The sequence below is a fragment of the Ischnura elegans genome, chromosome 11 (assembly GCF_921293095.1).
Source record: "Ischnura elegans chromosome 11, ioIscEleg1.1, whole genome shotgun sequence".
Taxonomy (NCBI): Eukaryota; Metazoa; Arthropoda; class Insecta; order Odonata; family Coenagrionidae; genus Ischnura; species Ischnura elegans.
The window spans coordinates 23,904,157-23,920,978 of NC_060256.1; the positions used below are offsets into that span (position 1 = coordinate 23,904,157).

General features: G+C 38.8%; 1 protein-coding gene across 1 annotated transcript in view; it reads right to left on the reverse strand.

The window, feature by feature from the left end:
- Positions 1 to 1,653: 1,653 nt before the first annotated feature.
- Positions 1,654 to 16,822, reverse strand: part of LOC124167724 — a 999,415-nt gene continuing 984,246 nt past the window's right edge. Inside the window, exons 9-13 of the mRNA XM_046545733.1 lie at positions 16,277 to 16,428; positions 14,404 to 14,603; positions 11,514 to 11,660; positions 8,555 to 9,222; positions 1,654 to 6,911 (exon numbers count right to left, since the gene is read on the reverse strand). Of these exons, the coding sequence (XP_046401689.1) occupies positions 6,345 to 6,911; positions 8,555 to 9,222; positions 11,514 to 11,660; positions 14,404 to 14,603; positions 16,277 to 16,428 (1,734 nt within the window). The 3' untranslated portion in view covers positions 1,654 to 6,344. The remainder of the gene's footprint in view (positions 6,912 to 8,554; positions 9,223 to 11,513; positions 11,661 to 14,403; positions 14,604 to 16,276; positions 16,429 to 16,822) is intronic.

Sequence of the window (16,822 nt, forward strand, 5' to 3'; positions counted from 1 at the left end):
TATCGACCTAAAACGAAGTCTGGTTCACGGATTATACCTAAAAATACCTTGAACCTGAAAAACCTTTTTATCTAAACACTGACCCTATGATTTTATTTTTAAACTTTTGAGAGGGGCAAAAGTTTTGTATACGGCGAAAAAAGTCTTTCAATGGGCAGTGTGATATGATTTAGCAAAGAATTGCGTACAGAAAAATATGGTTGTGGTTACCTGTTGAAAATAAGAAGTAAGAGAAAATGAATTAACTGTACAAACGGAATAGAAATTTTGTAATTACGAGTGATAGAGATTGTGAACGCCTAAGTTGAGGAAAATTTAACGAACATAATGAAATACGGAAAACTAAATTAAGCAAGGAGATTTACATTTAACTACTCCCAATTCTACCACGATCACCGAAAATATATTTGTATATGGTGTTACGTTATTATACGGTGTTTAATTGGAAAAAGTATTACATAAAGAATAATAATGTACTGTAAGCAGTGGCAAACATTTATTATTTGACAACATCGGTAATATTCCTTTTCTTAATTTCTTAAGATCACTATCATATGCTCAATGTCCAACAGAACAAAAAAACCGGCTAAATATCATTCACACAAGCACTGTCTTTAGAAACTTTTCAAACCTGATGGAGGACGATGGCATTTTTATGACATCACAGCTTCTATGCAATAAGTTAAAAATATATATTCATCGAAAAGGATTTAACGACTCCCTCATTCATTCCGAACTTTCTAGAAATATATGTACCTGCGGAAAGAAATTCCATTTAATTATAATTTCTTTATTGCCATTTTTAGTAATGTCAAATTTGCCAGAAAATATTCCACGAACTGATCTAACAATTATATTATTTTAAAAGTTTCACGATTTGCAAATCCTTTTTCTCTCTATGTTTAGATATAAATTAACCATTTACGTTATAGTTCGACGAAAACAGCTTATCACGTACGCCTAAAAATGACAACAATCTAGGACCAAGCGAGTGTCACTGAAAGCAGCCGTGAAGAGAAAAGTTTTCAAAAGCAGAAAAAGAAAAATTTTCTCCACTTACCATTCGCTGTCTTCAAATGGCGGCTCTCCGTACATGCCCGCAGAGAGTTCATTATGCAGCCGTGTGTTGATTAACTATCGCGATGGTACTTCAGCATCCTGAAAATTTTGTGCATATATGATGATAAAATAAATAGAACAGTCGACTAAATGGTGGTATAAATAAAAATCAAATAGAATGTCAATCAAAAAGATAATCTCGTATGTAAATGATAAAAAATTAAATAGGCCGATAAAATTCACTCAATTCCATCAGAAAATTAAACTACAAAGATACAGTTTTCGGGGTATTCCGGTAGAAATTTTTGAAATGTAGAATAATGAAAGAGCTTGTCTATTTCTACATTTCTGAATTTCTATGCACCGCCATTTGTCGCCACCGAAACCTGCGTCGATAGAAATTCAGAAATGTAAAAATTAATAAGTGCTTTCATTATGTTACATAAAACTGCATTTCTGACACAACACAGGAAAACGAGGTAGATTTGAGTTGCACACGCAGAGAAAAAACAACAAAAATATTGGCAATAACATGAAAGACTTTTTTAAGGGTTTTAAGCAGAAATTTGGGAAGATTGAAGAAAAGGTGTGACATAACATTTTTCAATTTTATTTCTTCCCGTTCGACATCTTTTAAGTGGCCATATTTTAATATAAATTTACAATGGCAGACGGAGGAATACCATGTTCATGAAAAAGTAATGCACTGATCAAATGGACAAAATCATTACTCTAACTGGGATTAGGTGTCATAGCAGAATATCATGGTAATTTTGAGTTTCGATAACTTTTCAATACATGAAATTCATTGAAACCATATATAATGAAAGAAACCTTAATCGTTTGTCACATACAAGTGAAAAGAGTGGCTTAGGACATGCTTTCAAGAATTATTGTTGCACTTTGTTTCAGGTGAACAGACAAAACTTTTGCCAAGAGCCCTTACGCCTTCAATAAGGGCGATTTTCATTTAATATCCTCCTCAATTTTAATGACCTTGAACATAGAGCACAATTCAATAACGTTTAACATTTTAAAACAAATTTTAATAGTAGAGCAGGACTTCATGGGGTGTTTCTAAGCAACAGCTCATACCTCGAAAGAAGGCGACGCTGAGAATCAAACATTATTTTCGAAGCAACTAGGAGGATTGCAGAGCACTAGCCACTGTTTGGAGAAAGGTGTAAATCAAGACTATAAACTTTGAGCAAGGTATGGAAATGCATTACGATTTAACCCCCATATTTCACATTGTTAAAAAAATTGAAGTCTATTAGACATTCATGAACACTATGTTACCATAGATTATGTCATAATATGTCCATCATATGATGAAAACATTTCATGTGAAGATGAATTTTTGCAGCCACATTGATCACTCTGCATTGTAATTTTATGATGGAGTTCTGTGTATCTACAGCAACTTTGATGGGCAGTGATAGAATGCAATGTTCTTCACACCTTTATTCCATGGGTTGAAAGAGTCCACGTGAAATTACGTCGTAGATTTTTTTCTTCTTTTGCCACAAGAAAACAAGCCTTTTTTGGGAAAAAGATGCTGAAAGGGTAGTTGAATTTTTTCTTCTCGGAAACACGCACAAGAGTCATTTGGGAAATGGATACATTTCTTAATTTTCTGCAGAAATCATGATAAATGAAAATGATATCATACCAATAATGACACAAAAACACCTTTATCACGGCAACACTAACATAAAATAATTGGAACAGGTAATATCTCGAATCATACAAACGATATATATCATAACGATAGCCGGGTTAAATAAGCATAACATTCTTTTTCAATCAGTTTCGATATTTGATATTTACATAAATTTTTGAGCTCCGTTTGGGAAAAAAATCTAACGAGTTGTCTTCAATATTCAGTTCACCATTGAGACGCAACTTCACTTATAGCATATCCCTCCAAGTACTCATTTTCTATAAGTTATGAATCGATCATAACAAACAAGTCTTTTTTTCTTAACAGACACCACTTTTTAAAACGTCTTTCATAACCTGATAAAAAACAGTCACTTGCACACCAGATAAACATCTAAACTTCGTAGAATTTTTTTCATGTATCCTGAAAAAATTCTTTGTTCTTCACTACCACTAGGCATGTCCTTGGAAAAAGCACCACCAGCCTTTCAGGCGCTAACGTACCCGCGCCAAGTATTAATTTATATATATTAACATTCCATATTGTATGCTCATATCTTCCTCTATACTCTATTTTTAAATTCAATCTTCAAAACTCAACTTTTCATTTTAAGCGTGTGTTTTTTGTTTAAATATTATTATAATCCTTTAAAGGTGAGAGAGACGATCAATAAAAAATGATTAACCTCATACCAAATGTTTCCGAAACATGAGATACAGGATTGCTTGTCATTATGGCTTATACCCTAGAAAACCATCAGCATAGTCACCCGTGTTCTACATACCATCTACTCTTACGCGACTATAAAATCAACCCCCCTCTTCACAAATACTCAAGAACTGCTTATCCCCCTCTTTACTTAACCGCAAAATGTGTTTCGTTTAAAATGTTGAAGACTCCACCGCGTCCCTTAAAATTTCTTCCATTATTTTAATTGGATTCAATGGAATTTAAACTCGAAAATTTAGAATGACTCTTTACCTGCTGAAAACTCATGCGTTTTCAGTTGAATTTTACGAATTTTTTAAAAAATAATGAATAAATACACAAAACATACGATCATTCACACGCTATTCACAATCACTCCGGAATGACATTCAGCTACACACTTCGAAGCCCTCCTAATACACGGCGTCCGCTGGAAGAAGCGAATTCACGAATCAAACTTCGCCCGATATTTCTAGCGCTCTCAACACTCCAGAAGGAAAAAGAGAGAATTTTCTTCAGGTCCAACAAAGATGTAGGCCTAATTGTAATATAAAGAAATTATCTACGGTAGTTTTTTGGTCCTTCGTTATGAAAATCAAGTAATGACTCCCATAAATCATTACGAGAAGTTTACGAAAACGAGACTACTCACCGTCTCCAGTAGTAATGTAAATTAGTGCCTTGACCCTTGCTTTTATAGTTATTGCAATGTAAATGATATTCCACGGAAGATGATTTCTGAGAAATATTCTTAAAAAATTCTAGAAAATAACAAATTAATGTGACCTATAATAGCTATAAAAACCTTTGCTACAGTAGTTTTCATCAATTCTGAGTGGTTTCATAATGACGTACACGTTTCAAAGAAAACAACATACTCAACAGTAGTGTAGCGCATGTTTCAAACGAACCATTTAAGTATAAACGATAGACCAAGTACATGCATTACATCTACAGTTGGGGCCGGATTTATAACGCCTGGTTACCGATAACCAAAAGACAATACAACCCCTAAATTAGTCTGATCTTGGCCGAGAGTTCTAGTTAGCTTCTGTATAAGAACTTCAAGCTTAAGTTCAAGTTTCACCTCCAAAGCCCTTGATTTAATGATAACGTTCGTGGATATGCCTTGATCTGACATAAATTTTGAATGCGTATCTTTTGTTAAAATTTTAACATCCTTAGCGCTAGCATCTTTCTTTTGACATTACTTTTATAGTAACTTCCGTGATCTAGCGTGCGGAACTTTAAACGGTTGCTAATTAGCTCCTTCATACCTAGCGTGCACCGTGTAAATGAGGGAATCTCATTCTAAATCGTTGGTTTTCTTCTAGCGTGCCATTGCGAGGCATTTAAATAACCAAACGACATTGGATTTCATTCTTTTAAGCAATTAAAAATAAAATATCGCCATCCAGTGGTTCCTTTCACAGCATTCGAAAAATTTCATATCCTTTAAATAAACACCCTCTCACTCAAATTTCACACACTACACGGGCATAATTAGCTTCAAAAATTCACCCAGAATTAGCAACCACGTCTTAATTACATGGATTAACGAATGAATATCTCAATTCTCACATTTAGAGCCTATAGTGCACACTCACTCAAACATCAAATGAAGGCACGCCAGCAACTTGCTCAATAAACAATAAGTTATCGAGAAAAACCCAGGAACATGGTTCAATTATTGCAATTGTTGTTGTTTGTAAAGGGAAAACGCAACTTTTAACTCTTTAAAAACAAATTTGAATGAAAAAATCGATCGCCAATGTAAGAAATAAAAATTCTATTGAACTAAAAACCAATTCGCATACATCCTCCTAAATCTGTGAAGTAACGGCTCATGACCTTCAGATACTAAAAGTCTTGTCTTTAAGGGAGCTTCATTTTCACTTTACATGTTGAATAAAAAGCCATATATCCACTTAGAAGAAAAAAAAACGGTTAAACATCAAAAACTGTCGAAAACCGTTTGTTCACAAAGTATTTGTCCTGGTTGCGGCATGAATTAACAAACAGTCCATTGGCTGTTCCCAATCAAAGAACTATTTTTCTTCTCTTGAATAATAATAATTACTATTTGAAATCACAACTCAGCGTAATTAGATGAGGCAGACAGGTCGCAGGTTGTCAAAAACTGCCTTGCCATTGCACACCGATTAGCGAGATGAAAACACATGATTCACTTCACACACAAACGTTTCAGCGTGTTCGTATAATTGAATAATTGGTGAATGTGTCGAAAAAAAAACGGGTGGCACTTGGTCATATATCCTGCTGAAAGAAAAGTGAACCTACAGTGCACAATCTCACACAAACACATTTTAAAACACCAACTGGATTAATCAGATTCATCCTGTCTACGTACTTGTATCATGGTTGGCACAAAAAATTTGGTCTGATCCCTCCGCTATCAAACAATCACCCTAAGAATTGAATCAATCTGTTTTTGTAAACAAAATTGGGTTTACGTTTTTCAACGTCACATTTTAGCAATTTTTTCACAGATTTTCAGTATAATATCAGTCCCGATGAAATCTGTTTTCACTCAACTTAGCGTCAATGAGGAGAAACCTCCAGTCACCACTGCGAAAAAGCACTTTTCACAGCGGATAATCCCAGCACATGCCCACACTTGCGGTCATTCCAAAATCGCAACCTTAGTTAGGTTAAAACACACAAGACGAATGGGTTAGTCACAGCACATTACACTTTCCACACAGCCCACTACCCACACGTTAGTACTGTTAAATCACCAGAAAATTCACTTGTATGCACCTCAGTTCAAACTCACCGTACTATCACTTTCTTTATAGGCTGGCGATCACTACTGCTCGCACATGTGCTGGGGGCAGGTCCGGCCAGACATCCCTCTGCGGATGGTATCGGTCGAACCTGCGTTTCCCGTTTGTCAGACGGATATCTCCTGGATCTGAACCCTCTTCTTCGAGGTCCCGGGAGTGGAGGACCCGGCACCGGAAGCTCCAGAGGAGCTTGCGCCGCTCCCCTGCTGCCTCAGAATACCTCCAGTGCTGCCGGACCTCTGGTGGTAATAGGGCGACGTGGGGCGCGAGGGGTGCGTTGGAGAGGGCGGCGGAGATGGAGGCAGAGGCGTCGGCGGCAGGCTCTTCGGGGGCGGCGGCGGGGCCGGGATGGATTCCGTGGGGCTCGAGTCTTCTTCACCTTTAACCCCGCAGGCACCATCTTCGTCGCCCTCGTCCTCCTCGTCGTCTTCGGCGGCCAGGCAAACGGACGAACCGCCGGAGCCGGCGGCGCAGACCGGGGGTACCGTCACGTATCTGGGCGGGGGCCGGCTGTGGTGGTATCCGCCCTTGACGTACACCTCGCCCCTGAAGTGGGTGGGCGCCGGCGCGGATGACGCGGACTCGGCTTCCTTCTCGCCGACCACGGAGCCCACGGGGCCGTAGCCGACGCGAAAGTGACCGCTGTCTCCGCCGACGCCGGCGAGCTGGTACTCCTGAAAGTAAAAGGAGCCCGTTAGTTGTCACTTTTGACTACATCTGATCCCTGACCTGATATCACCCCGTGCTCCTATTGAAAGAACGCTTGTAAAATCTAACATAGCAAAAATATGACAAATTAAATAGGAAGAACGGATAGAAGTATCAACACCAGAGCGAGTGAACATCACAATTGCTATAAAAAGAAAAATAGAAGTCCATCTTCGCCAACCTACTAATAGACAGCGACTATCATAGCGATTTTATGCCGGATAATCTCCACTCAGAGGGAAACAGGAGAAGACTCAACGCCCTAGAAACGTTGGAGATCGTTCAGAACTTCAAGAACAACGACCCCCTGGCCAACAAGCAAATGCTTCCCTCCCACTCCTTCCTCTTTTTCATCCCCTTAAACGAACTTTGACAGTGATATTTCCCAGTGACTCCAAATGAGTACAGTAACATATTTCTGTATTTTGTGTTTCACTCAGTGCTACTTGAGAGAAATTTCCCCCAGTGCCAATGTAATTCTGGAAATTCATCATCCTATGCCCGAAACAAAATTTATAGAAACAAAGAAATTTATGAAACTGTCTGTTAAATTGTTAAAAATTTCTGTTACAAAACGGACAGAAGATTAGCAAAACTTGGCCTCCAGTGGTTTTTAGGAAGAAAGACGTCATTAAAACTTTCTGCCAACACCCAACACCTGTAAACTGTTGATAAATAAAGGCGACACAGTCATTTGTCCTGATGAGGCCTTCTGAATAGGAGTGAAAACGTTGTCCATGACGCGGGCAACCCCCAAAATCCATTTAATTGACAAAAATGGACCACGAAAGTTTTAGTAAATTGATCAGGAGTCAGAGTTAAACTACCAATAGTTTAACTTCGAGGGCAATTTCTATAGTATTTGTGGCACGTTGTAGTGTAAATTCTACAAGGACAAAAAAACAATATCTGATACCTACGATATGCTATTGCTTAATCCAGACTTCCTGTCATTTCGGGAAAGAAAAAACTTTGCCCCACTCCTATCCTCAACTCCCCTTACTCCTCCTCTCTTTAGTTGACGTAAAATACTGACGCGGAATTCAAAGTTGTCCCTGAGGAAGTGCCCAGCAGCGAAAGTGAAATCTGGCCGATATATTTCACTAAAAATCGAATTTACCTAAGAGGAGATCGCTGGAAATTCTTAATAATTGATCATATTATACGCCGCACAATATTTCCACTGCACTTATTTAAGCATTAAGTATTGTAGATTATAACGAGACGCGCGGTGCGCATATAAATCTGAAAGGTGTAGTAATCAATATGCACTGTTACATTTCTGGTTTGGCATTCAACAAAAGAGGATTATTCAGAGCAATTAATGATACCAGCCTAAATTCGTGATATCCTAGTAATAATAGTATAATATTGTCCATAATGATCACAGATTCCCCCAGTTAGTGTCACTTTAATAATGTTAGACAACAAATTTAAAATCACCAATGCCCAGGCGGGACTCGAACCCGCGACCATCGGTTTGGCAAGGGAGGACTGGAATTTGGCGGGGCGTTAACCCCGCCGCTACCGAGGCCAAATACTACGCCCAAACTCTGCTCAGAGGTTCCGATAACTTATTACAGGAATCAGATAACAGCACAGCACCAACCTTTAAGTACAGGTCCTCCGGGTGGAAGTGTGCCGTGACATCCACAATAGCTCCGCCACCTCCGCCGCTAAGTGCCTGGCGATACTCGGCCTCCTTCCCCGACAATATCTCCCCAGCCTCCGCCTGGATCTTTTTCTTCTTCTTCTTCAGCAGACTCCCCGCTTCTATGGACCCCGTGTCCGCGGCCTCTTCCCGGCAACATCCAGCCTTCTTCTCCTCTTCCGTTGGTCCCTCACCCTGGCCGCCAGAACCCTGGCCAGAGCCCACTCCACCGCGGCCGCTACCACCCCTCCTGAGGCTGCTCCTCTGCCTGTAGATGCCAGCGAAGATGAGAACGTTGAGCACGAGGAGTAAGCAGCCCACGCCGATGGTGACAGCCAGGGCGGCCGTGTAGCTCTGGTAGTGGCTGCTGGCCAGACGGCGGATCAGGGTCTCCCCTCCGTCGGAAACGGGTGATCCGGCCGGGCCCAGGACCACGGCGCTTTCCGATGCGTTCTGCGGGCACTCGGTCGTGCCGGGTTCAAGGACGGGTGCTGCGTCGGCGGGACCCGCGTCCTGGTTGGGGTACTGCGGTGAAGGTGGTTGGGGTGCGGGCGGCGAGGGTGGTGTGTGTGGCACCACCTGGGACACCATCACGGGCCGCTGCATCGTCTGCGGCCGGACTATACCTGGAAAGAGCATTAAAAATTGAATGAGGAGGCGGAACAAGAGCTCTAGACCACGGTATTCCTATTCACGAAGAGGAATAATTTATGTAGTCGTGACTCGACAAGTATAGGCCAGAAACTACCGCTAGATTAGGAGGCCAAGATGATAAAATGTAGACAATTGTGAAAGAGAGCATTTTAGGAGTAGAAGCAATGCATGTGGGTAATATGGATGAAGTGCCAGTATGTTTTGATTTTCCAACTGCAAGAGCTGTCAATCTTAAAGGAGCCAAAGAAGTGTCGATTGCGATTGAAGGAGTCATGGGACCGCGGGCCGCTTGTTTGTCACCCCTGCTCTAGACGGTAAAGGTGAGGTAAGATATGCTCTTTAGGCAAGTGGGCACTGTTCATGCAGGGTGACATAATTGAAACGCATTATAAAGCGGCACGAGTCATCCAGCAGAGGCGTACTTATGTGGGGGGGAGGATGAGGGTATAACCTCTGCCCAAAAACCATAAATATAAAAAATAAAATTGGTATCACAACAATCCTACCAAATTGTTTGAAATACGGAAATAGTTTTTATTTTTAAGCTTTAATTTGACCACACAAATGTATTAATTTCAGTAACGTTCCGTGAAAATACTACATACACCGATGTTTTCTTAAAATACCTTCATGCTATAAAGAATTAATCAGTAAAATAATAATTGAAAAATCTAAGTTTTCCGATAAGTTCAAAACTTTTGAGGGAAGCACTCATAAGTTTTAGAGTAGTAACACTAAGTAATTGATGTATCTACCCAAAGAGATTCAAAACACATACATGTAAGAGCAAAGCTTTATTTTAAATCATTTAAAATATGTCACGTCTTTGGTGCATTTAGTTAATTATTTTAAGAATGAAGGAGTTTCCTGGATATACAAGAGCATGATTTTCCTGAAAATTCTATGTGATAGTGAGTATTTTGTACCGGACGGAGGAGGAAAACGATACCACGTAGCCCAAGCAAGCGTTGAATTTCTCGCATATAAAATCAGTTATCTCCTATGGTTTTCCCATCCATCTATTTTCCATTTAGTAAAGTAATTCTTAATATGAAAATGACTAAATGACTACACTCGGCCTAAAACCTTTGTGTTTTCTGAGCTTTCAACCGGGATTTAAGAACTTATATTTTTTAAGATGACTTCTGAATGCAAGAAAGGCTGGAAAAGGGAAAAATAATTGCAACGTGGCTGCGGGTCGAATCAAGCATGTTTATTAAGCCATCAATATAGCTGGGTTAACTATGACCCACACAAAGCACTTATTCAGTTAAGAAACTACATTGACTCCTATATTATTTTACTGTAGTTGTCAATTACACTCGTATTATCGATTTTAAAAATGCGGTTGGGTCAATCTATTTCAAATCACCCAAGCAGTGTTTCTCGACATTTTTAATTATCCTGATTTTTTATCCATGGTTCCCCACAAGTAACGAAACACCATGAAAAAAAAATTAGAAGCCATACTTTTTTTGGAAGCCATTTTTAAGAGGGCGGCTGGGAAAATTTTCATAAAAAACGGTTTTTGCAAAATTTTTAATTTCGAAGCTATTTGAAAGATATGAGAATGATTTAAAAACCATTACGTTTATCACGAATAGAACTTTTGAAAATCATTTTTTAATTTTGCTATCATTAAATACTGTCAGTCACAATCTTTCCGTAAAAACTCGGGTAAAATTTGTCGATACTAACTTTTTAAAACCATAAATTAACCTTAAAATAATTGGGATATGAAGTGAAACACTTTGCACTTTCCACATAAAAATTTATTACACTAGAGTCGACATGTTTCATTGCCATTGGATATTACCATTGGATAATGCTGCAGTGCAGCGAAACATGTCGACTCTAGTGTAATAAATTATTATGTGGAAAGTGCAAAGTGTTTCACTTCATATCTCATAATGGATCTCCACAAAGTATCTGCCTCATCCATCCAATTCTTAAAATAATTTTTTCGGCGGCAATATCAAAACGCTGATTGCCAACAACAGGTACGCATTGCAATAATCTAATACTCACAGTGCTTAGATTTCATTAATAATAATATCTCTTTAATTTTTGCTCCTTTAAATAACAAAATTCTGGGAATTTAAAGACCTTGATTCTTGAAAATAAAAAAATATACCATGAGATAATTTGTTAAGATTGAACACATACGCATAATGGCAGAAATTGGTGCCTATAGCTCAGAAATAACCTTCATTAGGATACCCGAAGAAAGAACCGTGAGGATGGGTGCGTTGGCAGCGCTTACCATCGTAATAGGCTGCTCCTTCCTCAGGAAAATGATGATGCCTCATGCTGACGTCATCGCCGCCAGGCCGGTGGAGTTGTGGTATCAGGTTCAACCATAACGACATCTTGTGGCCACGATAATGCCCTTTCTGCTCAGGACGAATGCCTAAAAAAACCACACAGACTTAGACTTAAGAGATGAAAGATGGTCTTATTAAGGCAGAAAAAAATATTTTAATTTGTGTTAGCAATTTCTTGGAGGGATAAGTACATAGTTAAAGTTTAGCTCATAATTTACTCATTGCATTTTTATTTTTGATTAACACACTCCATTCTTATAAGTGTGTATTTCATAAAAACGCTTAATTATTTAAAGATCTTTTATTTGCAGATGTAATTCTTTGACGAAAGCAACACATTGACGACATTCTCAGGTTTTTCGTTCTTAATGTTGAGAACTATACCCAAAGGAGTCCAGGAGAAGGTTAAAAATTAGATGAGGTTAATAAAACCTAGGATAAATATTAGCCTGGATGAAAATCAATTTAAAAAACCAAAGCGTAAATATTCACGTTGCCAAGTTCAAACTCATGAGGAAACGATGGAAGTTGACATTCAACATCAAACTAAGCACAAGGGAGAGTCAAGAAAGTAAAACCTTCATTTTAGGATTCATGCACACAGTGTAATATGCAAATGTGCCTTGGACATTGACAGAACGCGGTTTTTCGCATCTCGGTACGAGTAGCTGAGGCGCGGTCACGCTTAAGAAAAATCAGTGTAACACCAGGCGTCGAAAGATAATTTTTTATGCTAGGAGGACTTAAACTTCAATGAATTTCTAAAACTTTAAACCCAAAAAATTTATTTATAATCGCTATTTTTTACATAATTGTGTAAAATTTATAAAAACACATTTGTAATGTAAGGGCCACCAAACTCCATTAAAAATCTGTGAAACCCAGTTAAATAAAGAAAATGAATCCTTCTAACAGATAATATCATGTGTACCCGTTAAAAATGTACCTGGGGCGTCAACAGCTATATACGTTGTAAGATCGTTCAAGAAAACTTAAAACGGTCGTCCCTTGGAAAGTTTTCCCATATAAGATCTAGTCTGTATCTAGGTAATAGCCAGTTCAAATCAGAATTGATAATCAATAGTTATTTTTAGTATTTCCGCAAAATTTCAAGTTCTTACATCGAAAACTAAATCGAAAATATGTTTTTTATAATTTTTCCACTTCTTTTGATTTCAGCCCGCTGCGCGACGGGAGAAATGGAGACACTCACCCGGTCGGAAGCCCGAGAAAGATTCACAGCATTCCGCCCAGCAATAAGCGGCACTGTTTATTCATAAAAAACCTCCATTAAGTGCCCAAGACTAAAAACACGAAGAAACAATCTGGAGCGATTTTTTAAAAAGTTGAGTACTACAATCTACCTCCGCATATTTGCAACGTTATGTCGCCCAGACGCACTTGAAAATCTCTGAAACGAAGCAAATTAAAGAAAAAGTACCATATTAATAGTTGATAGCATTTTTTTACTCCAGTAAAATATTCCAAGAGTATAAAAAATTTTCCAACTTCCCAAAGGAAATGTTTTGACAACAGATATCGTCTAAGTTAGAGAAATAAGTTTATGCGTACAGAATTTTTTTAAGATTCTCCAAGAAAACCAAAATCTTTGCATTCCCTTTAACTATAAGCGGCAATAACTGTTTGTTTACAAGAAACCTCCAGTAAGTAGACTGAAGACTGAAAAAACGAAAGGACTGACTCAACAATTAGGAGGATTTTTTTAAAAAAGTAGTTTAAATTTTACTTCCGCATAATTGTACCATAATTAAGGTCACCCAAATTAATAAGTAAGGTCACCCAAATTTACTTGAAAATCTCTAAAAAGGCTACTAAGTAATATAAATAAAAAAGATCCTATTACTAGACGATAGCTAACTAACCGCATTAATATACCCCAAGAGCGTCAACAGGTGCAACATTTGTAAGTTTCTCCTTTAAAGCTGAAAATACTGCGTTAATTCTTACAATAAGCGCAGAGTTGGATTTGGAGGGTGGTACAGGGGTCATGTTGAAAATGTTGAAAAAGGGCATTAAACCCTTCTGTGACAGTGCCAAGAAAACTCACGCGAACTACTGTATGGGGCATCTCAGGCACCTCATTTATAAGTCGTAAATTATAAGTCGCATTTTAGTCTTTCTTGTAATTCAACACCATGGCTCCTTTTTTAATGATAAAATATCCTGTTTTGCATAATTTATAAAAACATTGTAGACTAAATTTAGGTTTTCACATTAATTTTGTGCGAAATGGCAGGAATCTTTCAAATTTTGCTATTGTAACTGTAAACTGACTTATATGCTATGAAAAAACAAGCACAAAAGTTGCCATCATGTAGAATGTTGGCGTTGTTAAAGTAAAAAAAATTATAATAAAATTTATTACATATAACTTTCATCCATACACTTATATAACAAAAAAAGTTTTTTATTCAAATCAACAGCTGTGAGGGGTGACTCAGTTACCCCACCAAAAATTGAAGTTTTCAAAAAAAATTAAGTGTAAAAAAATCATTTGTCGCCCAAATGACAAAAAGGTGGTTGAGCTCATACACAAAATAAATCAAGTAGACAGAATAATAAAAAATATACAGCATTAACATGATTTTGGGTAACTGAGTTACTCGTCACCGTCACGGATGGGTTAAAAAAAAGGTCACCCAGAAGAATTGCCCTGTCTCGGTGGAGTAGTTCATACTTCCTGAAACCAAGTCATGACCCCCTAAAACTGATGCTGAATCCGCCCCTGAATAAACGACACTGCTTGCTTACAAGGAACGTCCAGCAAGTAGACTGAAGACTGAGAAGACTCGAAAGGGATGGACTCACCAATCTGGAGGTAGTATTGATTGATGGCGTCGTACGTCTCCCAGTGCGGTGCGATGAACTTGCCGTCGTCGATGTCGCCCTCTTGTCCGTCAACGGTGCCGTAGTCCTCCCACTCCTCATCCGCACCATCCGGCTCCTCACCGCTGTCCTCCTCACCGTCACCCGCACCCTCCTCCACCGTCGGCACCACGTTCGGGTCCCTGCAGACCACAAACGCAAGATTGATTGCATGCTTCGAATAGCTATAGCTTAACAAGCAAAATCATTTTATCACGATTGAATCTTTCGCGGCTCATGGTGATTAAAAAATAGAGACATCCGGGTGTATGTCACTTATCATTAAAAAAAATAAAACCTCAAATGCAATGCTAAGACTTGCTAAAGACTGGCTTTTCTCGCTAGAAATAGTTGAAAATTTATTTTGATGCTATTTATCTAAAACACTAATGTATCATGTACTGCATTATTATGTTTATTAGCATACATTTTTATTTGATGGTGGCTCCATTCTGGTCCTATGACCTTGGATATCACCTAAAACTCCTTCTCTTGTTTTTGTTGTATTAAGATGTAAAAACAAAGTGTAGGAGTAACACATTATTATTATTATGCCAGGTGTCGTTATGGAGATTGTCCCGACGTTTCGCGACCGACTACTGGTCATTTCTTCAAGGGAATGATGTTGGGATTAGGTTTTTCCTGCCTTTTTTATCTCAGGTGGGAGGGGTGGTTGGAGGGTGTGAGGAGTGAGGACTGGAGGGAGAAGATAACTAAATTTTGTGGATGACTGGGTTCCAAGTACTGCTGATTCTCAGTCCGGTATCTCTGTTATAGTTTTTCTTGTTCTTCTTTATTTCTATGGCCTCGCGGATGAGTCGGGCTTTAAATTTGTTTTACCCTCGCAAAGACTCTTATGTAATAAAATTCCAGCATCATTCCCTTGAAGAAGTGACCAGCAGTCGGTCGCGAAACTTCGGGGCAATCTCCATTACGACACGCGGCATACACCCGTATGTCACTTATTTTTAATCATTTTATAACGGTCAAAAATTAGCCAATGATAATCCCCCCTGGGCATTCAAAAAATGGTGCTAAAAGATAATATTTGGTGGAGTTAAAAATGCAAAACAATCGCGGTATTTTTAAATAATGTTGGATGGTCAAATTAAAAAAAAAGGATGAAACACTTTAATTTATCTCTTTCTGAGAAGGCCTGCTTGGCAGGAGAAACACCAGGTGTCAGCAGATCTTTCTTGGGCACAGACAACCCATTCCTATTCCCGTGTGTTTGACGGACACTGTCGTAGGCGAGATCTTCACAAACCTGTGTGAGTGAGTGTGTGTGTCCCACGCGGACATTTTGTTCCTTGAAGCAAATCCACTAGGTGCATGTGTGTGAGCGTGATTTTCCGAATTTCGTCCTTCTAACTTCCCACCCTCCCACCTTTGCCCAGCGAAGAGTACGGCCTTGGGAAATTTATTTTCTTTTAACTTTAATTTAAATAATTTGACACGTTTGTATCAAAATTTAATATGGTCATGGGCTCACAAACACCACATTTGACTGTCAACGATACACCTGTACGATTTTTAACATAATTTTTTCAACTGGCTGGTTGAGGTGAGTTTGACTCACCGATACAGTTAAAACTACGCGCCGTCGGCACGGGGAGATTCGCACCAGCATTATTCCTTGATGACGGGGAACATGTCGGAACACGAAGCGTTGGAGGAAGGGCACACTCACCCGATTGGAAACCCGAAAAACCTCATTCAGTTTATTAGCTACGATTGCATCAGATATTTATTCAGATCTATATAATTTGCATACCTTCGCCTATTTAACCAATATTGCTTAGCTGTGACAACTTACCCAGTTCTGGCGAAATTGCCGATGTAGTGGATGATGAGCCTGGAAAGCATCCTGTCCCTTCGCGTGTAGTTGTGAGGAAAGAAAGGCTGCCCTCCGACCAGGGGAAGGCCCAGCACGAAGGGAATATCCTCACCACGGACGCTGCCCGTTCGCTGCGAAAGGAAAGGTTGATCATGTGAATGAATAAAAATACGCGTGTACTATCAATCAATCAGAATTCTGTTCGTAAGCTCTCACAATAGAGATTGCCACCATAGAAACAAGGAATTACCTTTAATAAAACTGAAATGAAAAAGTATGTTTAATAAGCTTATGTATGAGTTCATATCACGTGAGCATTACGTTTAACTGATAGTTTTTTTTGCGCACGAAATTGTGTAAATTAAAAATGATCTTTAATTACTTGGTAAAAGAAGAGAATAGTATTTCATAGTACCAGCCGCTGCCTGTTAACATTAAATACTGGTAACCCAAACATAGGAGTGTAGTACTTCAGAGCAGTGGCGGATCTATGGGGGGGGGAGGCTTTGGTATCCAATTTACACT